At 42.2% G+C, this 15,530-nt stretch overlaps 1 protein-coding gene across 1 annotated transcript in view; it reads right to left on the bottom strand.

The window, feature by feature from the left end:
• The window catches only part of CCDC18 (coiled-coil domain containing 18), a 2,776,331-nt gene that overhangs the window by 1,987,383 nt on the left and 773,418 nt on the right, over positions 1–15,530 (bottom strand). The window contains exon 6 of the mRNA XM_044086821.1: positions 13,191–13,301. Within this exon, the coding sequence (XP_043942756.1) occupies positions 13,191–13,301 (111 nt within the window). The remainder of the gene's footprint in view (positions 1–13,190; positions 13,302–15,530) is intronic.

Below are 15,530 nucleotides of genomic sequence, written 5' to 3'. Positions count from 1 at the left end.
AAAATTGGATCAAGACTCTTAAGGGAAGAGGCACAATCTTCTCGGTCTGACCAGGCTAGGGGGATGGTGGGGAGCTAAGAAAGAAGCGAGAAGACAACTAACATGGAGCGTTATGGTAGGTACATAACTTCTTAATGTTAAGTTGTCAATCTCGCCTTCATTCTGCTGGATGGGACAGCGTCCTAGCACCTCTATCCTGGGTGGCTCAATGGAACAGACTCTTGAGAACGGTGGAACCAAAATTCGCTCTGTCTCTGGAGGTCAAGTCTAATTTGTAATGTGAAACAAAGGTATGAGGAGAGGCCCATGTGGCTGCTGCACAAATAGTGTCTATTGGAAGTCTAGCCTGAAAAGCTGTAGATGTAGCTAGAGCTCTGGTAGAATGGGCTTTTGGCCTAGAAATCAACTCTTTACCTCTGAGCTGATAAATGCAAGTAATCACAGAAGACAGCCATCTAGATAGAGTTACCTTGGATACTGGAAGGCCTTTCCTGTTCTCTGCATAGGATAAAAATAGTTGATCAGATTTCCTAAAATGTTTGTTCTGTCCAGATAATATCTGAGTTGGCGGTGAACATCAAGATAATGTAGTTTTTGTTCCGCTCTACTAGAATAATTTGGGAAAAAAACTGGAAGATCAATGGATTGATTTAAGTTAGTCTGCAATGCCACTTTGGGTAAGAAAAACGGATTAGTCTTTAGAGAAACTCTGTCTTTGTGCAAGATTAAGTAGGGAGGACGAATGCAGAGGGCATGAAGCTCAGATACTCTCCTGGCAGAAGTAATGGCGACTAGAAAGAGTGTCTTCCAAGAAAGAAATTTCAATGAACAGGTAGCCGCAGGTTCGAAAGGGGGAAGAATCAAGGATGTTAAAATTAAATTTAGATCCCACTGTGGTGGGGGGTCTCTAATCGGAGGTTTAAGTAAAAAAATACCTCTCAGGAATGCCTTGCAAAGTTTATGTGACATGATGTTGTGGTCCAACAAGCCTATATGAAAATTTGAAATGGCTGCCAGCTGAACTTTTACTGTGGAGGAAGAAGATCCTGAATGAAAAATCTCAGCTAGGAAGTCCAAGACCGAATGAATCGGAGCAGTAAAGGGGTCTATATTCCTAGCTTTTGCCCAGAAGGAGAAACGTTGCCATTTACTAGTGTAAATCCTTCTGGTGGAAGATTTAAGGGAAGCTACTATGATATCCCAGATGGGATTAGAAATCATAGGAAGCCTGGCTAGGGATGGAAGCGGAGCAACCAAGCAGTGAGGTTGAGAGAAGGTATGGATTGGTGCAGCTGCCCCGACTGGGGGGTCAGAAGATCTGGAACCGGGTCCAGATGCCATGGCTGTACCAAAAGATAACGATGTAGGAACGGAAACCATATCTGTCTAGGCCAATAAGGTGCAATGAGAATCAACTCTGCTCTCAAGGCGGTTGCTTTCTGAATTACTTGTGGTATCAGAGGAAAAGGAGGAAAGGCATAAAGAAGTCCCCGGGGCCAATCTTGGGTTAGAGCGTCTCTGGGGGGATGGCCTGGAAGGGGGAAGAGAGAGAAGTCGTCGGGGCATTTGCTGTTTTGAGGTGTAGCAAAAAGATTGCAGCAAGGAAGGCCCCACTTCTGAAAAATCTCTTCCGTCACAGATTGTTTGCGAGACCACTCATGAGGCATGAGAATAGCTCTGCTCAACCTGTCCGCTATGATGTTGGATTTCCCAGGGATATGCATTGCTATCAGAAACCGCTGAGAAGAGATTGCCCACTGCCAAAGTCTGAGAGCCTCTCAACACAGTGGATAGGACTTGGTTCCGCCCTGCTTGTTGATATACCACACTACGGACATATTGTCCGTTTGGACTGCAATAGTTCCCAGGGGAAGAGAGTCGTGGAAGGCTTGCAACGTTAAAAGCACTGCTCTCATCTCCAGGACATTTATGTGCAGGTGGCATTCGAAAGGTTGCCAAGTGCCATGGACCATCCTGCCCTGATAATGCCCCCCCCCCACCCGATCAGGGAGGCGTCCGATGTAACCGTGGCGACCTGGGCAGGAGGAACAAAGGGTCTGCCCTGATGGACTTGAGGGGACGATATCCAACAGGTCAGATGCCTTTTGCAAATTTGGAGTTATTATGATCCTGTGACGCATGGGAAGTTGTTGAAAGGACCATTGGGCGAACAGCATCCATTGTAGGAGACGCATGTAAAAGCGGGCAAGGGGAAGAAGTGTTATGGCGGCTGCCATAAGACCCAATACTTTCAGAGCAAATCTGGCCTGAATATTGTTGCTGAGAAGAATCACATGGACGTGGTTTTGAATGTCCAAGATCCTTTGGTCTGTTAACTTTGCTGAAAGTTGTACAGTGTCCAATTTGGCGCCTATAAAGGTAATAGATTGACAAGGCAGATTTTTCGAAATTTATAGAAATCCCTAGCACTCCGCAAATGTGAATGGTGTAATCTCTGGCTTGGAGAAGTTGATGCCTGGTGATGGCAGTGAGGAGCCAGTCGTCTAGATATGGAAACACCTGGAATCCTTGACGTCTCAGGTGAGCCGTAACCGCTGCCATACATTTGGTGAACACTCTGGGGGCTGTAGAGAGTCCAAATGGCAGGGCTCTGAATTGGAAGTGACTGGCCCCCAGCTGAAAGCGGAGAAACCTTCTGGAGCGCCTGCGAATTTTTATGTGATAGTACGCATCCTGAAGGTCTACCGAGCACATCCAATTGTCCTTGCCCAGAAAGGGTAGAATGGACTGAAGCGTGACCATCCGGAATCTTGTTTTCTTTACAAACTTGTTTAGTTTGCTGAGATCCAATATTGGTCTCCAGTCCCCTGTTTTTTTTGGTACTAAAAAGAACCTTGAGTAGATTCCGGATCCTATTTGGTCTGCTGGGACTGGCTGGATGGCTCTTTTTGCTAGCAGTTTTGAAATCTCTGGTACTGCTAGTTCCCTTAGACCGGGTGAAACGTCTGGAAGGGTTCCCTTTTGCTGAACTGGGGTTTGAATAAAGGGAATTTTGTAACCCTCGGATATGATCGACTGTACCCATTTGTCTTGAGAAAGGGAAAGCCAGGCTTTTGTGTACAGCGATAATCTTCCCCCGACTGCCTCCAAAGGTGGACAATCGGGCAACATCTCAGGGATGTTGGAAGGGTTTGTCAGAGAGGGACTCCCTGCTACCCTGATTCTGCGGACCCCCTCTGCCCCTAGGGTGGCGTCTGTTGTTGTTACCCCCTCTGCCTCTGGGGGTAAACTGACCTCGTGCGTCAGGCGTGACTCCTTGAGATTTGCGGAACCACATTTTCCCTCCCTTCTGACCTTTTGGGTAAGGTCTTGAAGGGGTGGAGAAACGGACTCCTACGGCAGAAAGAGTCTTGCCATCTTGTTCGCATCTAGTCAAGGTGTCTTTCACTTGAGGTCCGAACAAAGTCGAGCCATCAAAGGGAGAGTTTGTGAAGGACGCCTTGAAGGGATCTGCAAAATTACAAAGCCGCATCCTGGATTGACGCCTTAAAACCACTCCTGTGCCTGCGGCCCTACTCGCTCCATCGGCTGCATATGAAATGAGCCGCATGGAGGAGTTAACAATGGAGTTTAGGATTCCTAGCTGTGAGTTAATTTTATTCTGGGACCCAACAGCTGACGGATCCTGTAAAACTTCTCCCAACTCTTTAAGAACATCTCTTTGAAGGCGGGTGAAGTGACACAAGTAGTTCAGCGATCGCATGGCAAAGGTCGATGAAGAAAAAATCCACTTGCCGTACCTATCCATAGTCCTAGAATCCTTGTTAGGAGGATGGACAGGTACTGAAGGATCAGCTAGTTCCTTCTTGGTGGCTGCAGCCACCACCATGGCATCAACCGGGACACCTTTTGTCAAATACTGCCCATCAGGTGGGGCCGTAATGAATTTAGAAGGCCTCCGAGGAATGGGTTCCACCAAATCCGGTGCCATCCATGCTTTCCGAGCCACCACGTCCATAAGAGGGTTGAAAGGCGGAGACACCCAGGAGGTGGAGGGTCGAGACCCGAACGCCTCCAGGTATACTGACTCATCCTCGGAAGGATTAAGGGAAGGCCAGTTCCCCCTCTGCTTAAGGAGTTCAAGGATGTCTGAGAAAGAGACATCCTCAGAGGGGGACCTTGGGGATCCCTCCAACTCATCCAAGTCAGTATCGGATGTAATGGACTCGGGGGAGTCTAGATGTTTCCTCTTACATGTCCTCTTACGCGGAGGTTCACCTGACGGGTCAGGAGAAGCCTCGGAAGAGGAAGCTATTCCTAATGGGGAAACCTGAGGCGTTGGATCTCTGGGTCCGGGAGCAAGAGAGTGGGAAGAGACGTCAGCAGGCACTGTAGTGGGAGGAGCTGATGGAACTGACCGTTGACTACGCCCTGGGGCTAGTACACTCCTCATCACCTCGAAGGCTCCCCCGTCAGAGAGGCCAGAAGGCTCCCGTTGTGAAGAGATAGGAACCCTAGGCCGCACCGACAGGGACGGCTCCAAGGCCGATGTCGGGGCTGAGCTCACCAGCGCCGAAGCTCCGAGAGGGAGAATGGGGTCGGACAAGGGTCCGATGACACTCGCCCCCTCGGAGCCGACGAGAGAGACCAGATGCCCGGATCCCTCCAATGAAGGCCTCAAGGAGGAAATCGGAGCAGAGGACGACGGAGCCGAAGGGGGGGTGGTATCGGCTCCGAAGTCCCAACAGTCACGGCTCCGAGGAGCTCCGGCTCCTAGCTCTGTAAGAGAGTCGAAGGAGGAATGTTAGGTGGATGTGTGATAGCTACCGTCTGTTGAGACGGGCTATGGAGCATTTGGGCCAATGCCTGAGACTTTAATAGTCTATTCACCACTCTCTCAAGGTCGTGATCGGACAGCCTGGATGACCGAGAACAGCTCCGATGGCTCCGCTCCGAGAGCAGGGGTGATCTCGGAGCTGAACGTATCGACTCCAATGAAGGGAATCTTGATTTCTTTTTTGAGATAGGTGGAGCCAAAGGAGCCGAGGATACGTCGGCTCCAGCCGGAGCCGAGACCGAGTGCCCAGATTTAGCAGCATCGGCGCCGGATGGAGCCGATACTGTAACTTGTAACACAGAAGGATTGGCTCCGGCCGGAGCCGATCTCGACACTGAAGGAGAACCAGTAGCCGATGGCTTAGGACTTGAAGCCGAAGGCTTAACTGGTTTCGAGGGCTTCCCCGGAGCCGACTTAGTCGGAGAGCTCTCAGGCTTTAATAAGCCCCTCAGTATTAATTTATTTCTGCGCTCCTGCAGGACTCTTGGGCTGAAGGCATGACAGATAGCACAAGACTCCTGCAGGTGCAGAGGTCCCAGGCAGTAAACACAAGAAGTGTGACAGTCTGTCAGAGACATCTTCTGACAGCACGAGTCACACTTCTTGAAGCCTGAGACCTTTGTGTCCTTCGACATAACTGTGTCGAGGAAACACTAAGTAACAAAAAACACAGACACACACACAATAAACACCCAATCCAATAATAAAAAATTTAAACAGGGATACAAACACACTCAAACACCACACAGAATCCCTGACAGAAAAAATTAGGAAAGGGGGAGGCTTAAGGCCTAACTTAGGGGAAGGGATAAATAACTAGAAAAATAGGGAACACTAACGGGAATAGGGTTAAATTAATCGTTAAGGGTTTACACAACAACAATAGTGACTAAAACTAAAGGGGTGAGACTAAAAGTCTGAATTTGAAAAACTTACCAGGAGCTGGTAAAAAAAGCACCTCGCAAGCGAAAGCGGCAAACGAGATCTGGGTAGTCATCGCATTGCATCATGGGATATAGGGTTGCCTCGAGCCAGTAAAATTAGCTCTCGAGCTTTAGTAAGTGGCAGAGTCGGAGCCGAGGATCGGCTCTGAACCCATCCAGCAAGAATGAAGGCGAGATTGACAACTTAACATCCTGAGATTTTCTGCAGTACCTGAGAAGCTGGAAAGGACAGACTGTCTTAATTTCATGAAAGCACAAATAAGCAACTGGACTGGTATTCCACAACAGGAACAGCAGGAGGAGTTGATTCTGATGACTGTGACAGAAGGACAAAACACAAAGTGGGAGACAGTACAGTGTTTGTGGAAAATGACTACTTATTGTACACCAGGCAGAAGAGGAATACATTAATTCCATTATATAGGGAATGTCGAGAAGCAGGCATGAGATTTAATCTGCTGTACCCAGCCATCTTCAAAATATTTTCCCCTGGAGGAACAAGAACATTTTTTTGATAAGTACATGCTGAGGAAGAAATACAAAGGTTTGTCCAACAAAAAGTGATCTGTGAAACAGAAGGAGATTCTGCTTCTTGTTCTTCTGGTAAAAAGGCCACAGAAAGACTGTGCCAGTGAAACCTTTCCCAGTGTTTCAATGGAAAATGCTTGAGAGGGCGAAAGCACAGGAGGTGACTAGAAGAATCGAGACTGCACTGGAAATGAAGGAGAGACAGTATTTGGGAGGTGGAGATTAACAGGAAAAGAACAAGAAAATCTGGAAATATTGGGCTCTTGGACTTTGTTAAACTTGCAGGGGACTCAAACATATGCCCTACTTCAGGTCAGTAACCTTTGGAGACTAAAAACAGTAACTTCGAAATAGACAACTGTCGAACTACAAAGCAATAATCATACTTGTGAATCAGGAGAGAACAAGAAAATCTGGAAATACTGGACTTGTTTGTACTTTGTGAAAACTGTAGGGAACTATAAAGCATATGCCCTATTTTACGTCATTTTTATTTTTTCATTCGGCTTTTCCCAGTCTGGGGTCACCACAGCGGATCACCTGTCCGCTCATGATTGGCAGTACAGTTTTACTGTCCAGAGTTGCCAGCCTGGTGCCCAACCTTCCACAGAAGGTGTGTGTGCGTACACACACACACACAGACACAGACACAGACACACACACACACACACCTAGGGCCAATTTAGTGTGTCCAATCCACCTACAGCATGTCTTTGGGATGTGGAAAGAAACCGGAGCACCCGGAGGAAACCCACACGACTGCAGGGAGGACATGCAGACTCCACACAGAAGGCACCGCAGCCAAGGATTGAACCAGAGAACCTCTTGCTGTGAGGCGACAACACTAACTGCTGCACCACCGTGGCCGCCCCCCTACTTCACGTCATTAATGTTTGGAAAAATATTCGGGAGAGGGGAAGAGGAGGGAGATAGTTAACTGTAAGTAAAACAATTTTTTTAGCAGTATTATTTTAGTGGTGTGTGATTTTCTCTGCATGTTACAAAATATTTATTTTCAATTATTTTTAAGTGTAATGGGGATAGTAAAGTAAACGGGATGCTTCTGTTTATTCTTTTTGTTTCTTTCTGCCTTCTCTCTTTCTCTTTGTTCAGTTTTAAGAACTGTAGCACTGCAATGTAGAAAAAAGAGATTTGTTTAAAATAGCATGACAAAAGAAAAATTAAGTGTGCTTTTTCTCATTCTTGCATGGAGGAATTACTGGGTTAAGGCCATTAGACTTGTATAGTAACACGTTTTAACAGAAAGCAAGTAAATGAAAAAGAATACTGAATATTATAAGGTCTTTTTTCTAGTAAACAGTCCTGTATCTAGTTCTCGTTTCATTAGCACACAATCTGATAAAGTGAAATGGCTTGAAGAAAATGTTTTCTGAAAGCAGTCAAGTGTTTTCCCATCTGAGAGAGCTATAAAGATAAGAAAACCATAATCACAGGCTCTGTCATGCGTCTTAGCATGGATAATCCTTCTTTCTGCTTAGCTTGATTCTGTGTATGTGGCTGTCAGTTTGAAACTTTTGTCCCTTTCAGGTGGTTAAAACTTCAATATTTGAAGATGTACATAATTTTGCGTATTATCTTAGTAGGTTTTAGGGGGGTATTGGTGGGGTGTGGATATTTTTATTTCAGGGTTTTCAATAAAACAATTTTTTTTGCAAGATATGATATAGGATCAAATGGAGATGACAAGAAACAACTGTATAAAAGATAAACTTGCCATGCATGTAGTACAAAAGCTGGCACCAGGAATTTAACAAAAAAGTTGTTATACATAAATGTGTGAATAATAACCCCTCAACAATATGATTCTTTCTATAATGTCTTTAAGCGTTAATGGTCTCACAGATAAATAGAAAAATAGCGTCTATATTATTACCTCGAATGGCCAGTATATTGAATACAACTCTGTCGACACAAATGCCGGACTACACATTCAGTGAACCACCAAACCATCAAAAATGTAAACAGTGAACGCATCACGTCATCAAAAGTGCCTTTCAGGTAAGTGAAACCCAACTAAGTAAAACTAAATTAACACACTTTTTGCAGGGGACAAGCCCCCCTGCACCCCCCACACACCCCCTACTTAAATATACCAACTTTGAGAGTGCATTACAGTGGGGAAAAGGATATATTTCCTCATCCCCACAATCATGCTGCTGGACAACAAACACGTTCAAGGTTTTCATTTTCGATGGTTTGGTGGCTTGCTGAATGTGTAGTTGAGCATTTATGTGTCGACGGAGTTGTACTCAATATACTGGCCATTCGAGGTAATAATATAGACCCGAAAAAAGAAAGAGTAGTTAACCATATTAAAAATGTAAAGTGCAAATAGCTATGCTACAGGAGACATACTTGGAAAGAACTGAACATGTGAATTTGATAAAGAAAGTTTTAAGGATGGTTATTCAGTGGAATACCTCTGGCAAAGGAAGACAGCAGTACTCATATTAATTGCAAGAGGAGCTCCAATAGTAATAGAAGAGGAAAAAAACACAATAATGGTAGATTTGTAGTACTGGCAAGAGAAGAGGATTACACTGGCATGTAATTATATTCCATCAAAAACTGCTATAATGGAGCTAAAGAAAATTCTGGGAGAAATAATCAGCTTTCAGCAAGCAATATTACTTGTAGGTGGGGACGAGAATTTGATTTGGAACAGTGAAGATATGTCAGGGAGGCAGAAAGGGAAATATAACAAAGGAGGGTAGATTTAAAAAAAACTTATGAAAATATTTGGCATGGAAGATGTGACTTCAGTACTAGGAATTTGGAGTGAATTTGCATATTATTCCCCAAGATACAAAAACTGGGCTAGGCTACACAGAATTTATATTTCACAGGAATATCTACATTTATTTCAAGGCCTTGATATATAGCCAAGAACTATTTCAGATCATGAGCCAACAGTAACAAATAAAAGCACAGGGTAACAAAATAAAAATGAGACACTGGTGCTTTCCCATCTGTTGAAAGAACAGGAACTCAAGGAATGGGTAGTACAAATTATCCAGGAGTTATTAGAGAAGATAGAAACTTTTTCTGAAAATGTAACTAGGGAGCAGGATAAAATGAAAGTGGAATTTAAAAATAGGGTGGAAATAAAAGAAAGGTTGATATGGTTAAGAAGTAATGCAAGAATTATTTAGAGGGACTGACAAATATTAAAGTATTTCAAAATAGGGAGGATGTCACAGAACATGAACAGCAGCAACTACAGAATGCTAAACAGAAAATAAGGGATTACCTCAATAATATGCATGAGTTTACAAAGACTGCTGTTAAGCAACTGTTTTTTTTTTTGATAATATCTCTAGAGCACAAAAACTTTAGCACAACGACTCAGGCAACAGAAAGTACAAGGGGCTGTCACCAAGCTTAGGGAGCCTATAACAAGAAAAATAACAAGGGATCCTGCAGAAGTATTAAAAATATTTCAGAAATTTTATGAAATTCTGTATAAAGCAGAGAAATATGGAAATCAAGAAAAGGTACAAGTGAAAAGGTTTATGGAAGAATTAAATATGCAAAGGCTAGAGGGAGAGGAGGCTCAATTACTAACAGGAAGGAGGAGATGAGATAAAAATCTACAAGAAAGCCCCACAAACAGATGGTATTCCTGTGGAAGTTGGGAAGCTAGGAGTAAAAAACTGATAAAGATCTGGAAGGTTTTGTTTAACAGCATTTTAAGAGGAGGAGAATAACTAACATCCTGGAAGAAAGCTGTGGTAGCTGTAATACCTAAAGAGGGTAAAGATCCATCAGATCCAGCTTCATACAGGCCCATTTCAATACTAAATCATGATTATAAAGTGTTTATGTCTATAATGGCTACAAGAATGGCAAAAATGATACCAAAATTGATGGATGTGGATTAATATGGTTTTGCGGAGGGGAAGCAAACATTTGACATCATCAGAACACTGACTATCTAGAATAAGCAGAATGTAAGAAAATACCACTGTTGCTGATGGGTCTTGATGCAAAGAAAGCATGTGACAGAGAAAGATGGGATTTTATGAGTAGAGCAATGGAAGCATCTGCATTCCCTGATAAAATTGTAAGGTTGATTAGAAGGATGTATGAAGGATCAGAGGCAAATATTTAAGTGGGTGGGGTCCTCTCTGATGATTTCTGTTTGAGCAGAGGAACCAAGCAGGGGTGTCCTCTCTCCCCTTTTTTATCTGCATTATATTTAGAATCACAAGAAAATAACAGACTGAGAAATTCAAGGATATAATTGGTATAGTAGTCAAGAAAAGCTGGCTCTATTTACAGATGACATTATTTTATACCGGACAAAACCAGAAAGGGACATTACAGTGCTGTGGAACATATTAAGACAGTTTCAAACCTTTTCAGGATACAAAAATAGTGAAGCTAAAACAAAAGCAATAGTGGTAAACTATGTATCCACATAGGAACTGGCTCAGCAATATCCATATATATACATGGACCTGATAAAATGAAGTATTTAGGAGTACAGATTAAAAATTACATAGTGTGGCAGCTAAGGATACGTGAGAAGAGACTAAAAAGGTAATACAAAAATTGAGAAAATGGAAGCCCTGTTATATGGACATCAATAGTAAGATACAAGCAGTTAAAATGTTTTTAGCCCCTTTAGTCTTGCACAATGGCCAGGCATATTTTTATCAACCAGAGGAGAAGTTGTGGATAGCAACCAGTAAAGAGCTGAATGACTTTATCTGGGAGGGGGAGAGTCAAGTGGGATAAGCTTATTTGCCCAGTAGAACAGGGTTGACTGGGATTACCAGAGTTGAAAGAGTATTTCAGAGCAACACAGTTAAGGCTCTTACACATAGCACAAGCAGAAACTATAATTCAAAGTGGAAAGAGATGATGATGATGACGAAACAGAGGGAAGTTCAAGTAACAGGGAGAGACTGAGATTTTGGATGCAGACCTTTAAGGAGAACAATAATCATACAGAATATTATATTCATAAAGTAGCAGAAGGTCTTCTAAGAACTAAGACAACATGGGACTTGAGAAGAGAAATTCGGCCAATAGGAATGACTGCAATTAGGGATACAGACAATAAGCAAGAGGGGGCGGGACTATACTGGACAAAAACCAACAAAGGAACCAAGGTATTAGGAGCAAATAACTAGAGAGGGAACCGTAATAGAATGGGAAGACGCCAAGAACTTATTTGGACTGCAGGCTAGAGACTGCCTTCCATATCAAGGATTGACTTAAGAGTATAGGCACAGAAAGAAATAGGGGGGGTGTCCTAAATGAAAGACCAGCACTGGTAGAGTTTTTGGTAGAATCTAGAAAAGAAGTTGCCATTAAGAAAGGAATAATTAGTAGCGTGCATAAAACATTGCATGATAACTATAAGAATCAATCAGAGGAGGTTAGGAAAGATTGGGAAGAGAGATTAGATGAGCAATTCACAAAGAAACAATGGGGGATGTAAGTATGTCTCCCAAATATGCAACAAAATCTAGAAGATTTAGGATCTTTGCCTGGAAGTCTTTACACATGTAAATTTATACCCAAAGCAGACTTCCAAAAATTTTTCCTCAGGCAGACAGCAAATGTTGGAGGTGTGATGAGGAAGCAAGAGGTAACTGGGAACATATTCTCTGGGAGTGTAATGAGTTGGCAGACTTTAAAGATTCCCAGCAGACTGCTCTGTCAGAGATGCTAGGTGAACAAATAGGAGTAACTAGGGAAATTATTTTTTGAGCTATGATACAGAATCGAAACTGCCTAGACATAAGTAAGGCCCTTGTTGAGTCTAATTATGATGGTTGCCAAAAAGTAATTACTAGAAAATGTAAATCAAAGTCTAAACCAACTTTAGTGGAAGTAGTGAAGATAGTAAGAGAGATAAAGCAACTAGAACTTGGATCTTTAGAAAAGGGTAGGAGCAAATTACACAGGAAAAAATGGGAAGTGTGGGATCAATACAAGCATAGGACAAACAAGGTTTACAAGAAGGCAGCACTTGAATGAGCTATGTAATGGTTGACTAACAATGACTGGATATGTTAAAAGTAATGTATAATGTTTGCAACTGAGACTGGGTCGCTATGGTTTATTTTCATTTACATAAATGTAACATTGCCTATGTCATACATGCTAATTTAATAACGATGTTTCTTGTTTAAAAATAAATCTACACCAATCTTTTACAGTTTCCATTTCAGGTTGCCCTAATACGTTCTCATTATTGCAAATTAAGTTCCAATTTCTACCCATAAATAATATTCCCTGTTGAAAGCCGATTATTTTTCCCCAAATCATCTTAAGTTCCATATCAGCAGTTTTGGAGAAATATGAATACATAACAGCATAATCCTCTTTCCTTGCCAATAGTCCTTTATTACCACAAAAATACCATTACTATTTTTTTCTCTTCTATCACTATTGGATCCCCAGAAGTAATAAGTATTACTGCTTCCCTTTCCTTTGTCCCTGATATTCAGTTAAATGTCCATCCTGAAATCCTTACTTTGACAAATTTCATGCTCATTTCCATTCAAATATGTCGCCAGCAGCATTGCTATTTGCACACTACATTTCTTAATATAATTCATTATTCTTTGTTTTTTTTGCCTATGTCTGTAAGGCCATGTACTTTCCATGATAATATGGACAAGAGTAGTCATTATGATAGAAAGCTATGGTACTATGGTTAGCAGGTACAGGGTAAAAAAGAAGGAAACTAGAGAAAAAAAAAGATATGTAACATCTTTCTGCTATTTGTATGACATTATGGTTAACATACCGTACATTTTTGCTCCCAATAAAACCAAATGAAAGAAAATATTTAAAGTAATCAACAATTTCAGATGACTGAAGTATACAAAAACATGCTATTAAATGTATGTGGTACAATACAAACATTTCTTAATTCATACCACAAGTTGTTGCTCAAGTTCAGCATTCTGTGCAGCACATGACGAATAAGCAACAGTTTTTTCTTCTAGTTGTTTTTCCAATGTCTGCAACTGAGACAGCAGCTTCTTGAGCTACAGTAAAGAAAACAGGATATTACTATCAACAAAAACATGCATTACAGTGTGCAGCTATAAAAAAGCATGTAGACGTAGCAATAACTGTAGACCCAATTCATATACTCCCGGTATAAAAACCTCAAAAAAGTTGTATTACTAGCAGCTCAGTGCACAGGAATATAAAAATAGCATATGGCAGAACATAACTTCGAGAGAGAAAAAAGAAGTTATGTACTTACCATAACATTCCAACTGTGCTGTCCATTTTTATTCTTCCTCAACGTATGGGATTGGATCCAACACTTGGATTCAACTCTGCCATTACACTAGCTTTTGGCCACCAACAAACTCTTGAGTTCCTTTCCTACTCATAATGCACTATGCCTAATATCCCTCAAGTCCTATGTATAGCTTGAGAGAGAAAGACTATAAAAGAATTGCCATAACTGGAGTTCAACACAAGGGACATATGATGTCCTTGGTGTCCTTAAAGGTCTCATTTCTCCAGAAGTCATTTGTGAGAAATGGAGGGTGCGGGAGATGAGGAAGAATGAAAATGGACAATACAGATGGCACGTTATTGCTAAGTACATAACTTCTTTATCTGATGATGTCAATTTTCATTCATTCTTCAATGTGAGACAGAGTCCCCTGCTAACTAAATTCCTGGGTGGACTCTAAGGAAGGATATGGTTGAGTCAAAGGCCACTCTTCCCCTCAAGACTAGATCTAGTTTGTAATGAGTGATAAATGTATGAGGATTTGAACAAGTAGCAGCCACACATATATGGTCCATGGATGCTCTGGATTGGAACACAACAGAAGCAGTCACAGATCTAGTTGAATGCACCTTTAATGATTTTTGGTAGGGGGAAGATTCAATTTTACGTAGACAAATGAAATGGAATCAGTCTCTGGCTATAGTTGTGACTGTTTCATCCATTTTGTGATGTACAAAAGAAAGAAAGAGTTGATCTGCTTTTCTAATTTGTTTTTGTTCTGTGCAGATAGAAATGCAATTGTCTATGAACATCCAGTAAGTGCAGCACATATTCTCCTTTATTTGAAAAATTTGGGAATAATATTGGCAGGTTAATGGTTTGGTTAATGTTGGATTCTGACATCACCTTAGGTAGGAAGCCAGCATTGGTACATAAGGTGACCCTGTCCTTGTGGAAAACCAGATAAGGGGGCTTAGAAGATAATGCTTGGAATTCTGAACCTCTTCTAGCAGATGTAATTGCAACTAAAAAGACAGTCTTCCAAGTTAAGAATTTGAAATCACATTTAGCTGCAGGTTCAAATGGAGACTGTCAAGGCTTCCAGTACCAAATTTAAATCCTATGGTGGTATAAAATCTTTGTAAGGAGGTCTAAGTAGAAGAGTACCTTTCAACAATGCTTCGCATAGTTTAGAGGAAGCCGCTAAAAACTCAAGAACAGAATGCATCAGGGCTGAGAAAGGTTCTATGTGATTCTGCTCCACCCAATAAACAAATTATCTCCATTTTCTTCTGTAGAGTTTTCTAGTTGATGATTTATGGGAAGATAACAGAACGGAACGGACAGGTGAAGAAAGCATAGGTTGCCTTGCTATTAATGGAATTGAAGAAACCATGCAGTCAGTTTGAGGTTTGAAATTTCTGGGTAAATCATGCCTGTTGGATGCAACAGAAGGTCTGGAGTCTGATCCCGAATCCAAGGGTGGTAGAGTAGATGAGGCCAAAGGAAGGAGAAACAAATCTGTTGAGGCCAGTTAAGGTGCAATGATGATGATTTTGATCTTCAACCTGGTTGCTTTCTGGAATAATTTGGGAATTAAAGGAGTCGGGATAAGCATATAGAAGTCTGGGGGGGGGTGATCATGCAGTACAGCATCCCTTGGTGACTCCCGCGGAGGGGGGATTAGGGCAAAGACGCTGCTGCACTTCTTGTTTAGGGGGGGTTGCAAAAAGGATGCAGCAAGGCTGGCCCCACTGATGGAAAATTATGTCTGTCACTTTGCTGCTGAGTGACCACTCCTGAGGTAGTAAGATGGACCTGGTCAGTTTGTCTGTTATCACGTTGGACTTCCACAGAATATGTGATGCAATTAAAAAGCTGTCAGAAGAAATCGTCCATTGCCATAACCTCAGGGCTTCTCGACACTTGGGGTAAGATATGGTTCCTCCTTGTTTATTAATGTACCAAACCATGGACATGTTGTCTGTTTGGATTGCAATTGTTCCGACAGGGAGAGAGCACT

The sequence above is a fragment of the Protopterus annectens genome, chromosome 10.part0, assembly GCF_019279795.1.
Source record: "Protopterus annectens isolate FY-2018-M chromosome 10.part0, PAN1.0, whole genome shotgun sequence".
Taxonomy (NCBI): Eukaryota; Metazoa; Chordata; order Ceratodontiformes; family Protopteridae; genus Protopterus; species Protopterus annectens.
This window is presented reverse-complemented; position numbering and strand designations above follow the sequence as displayed.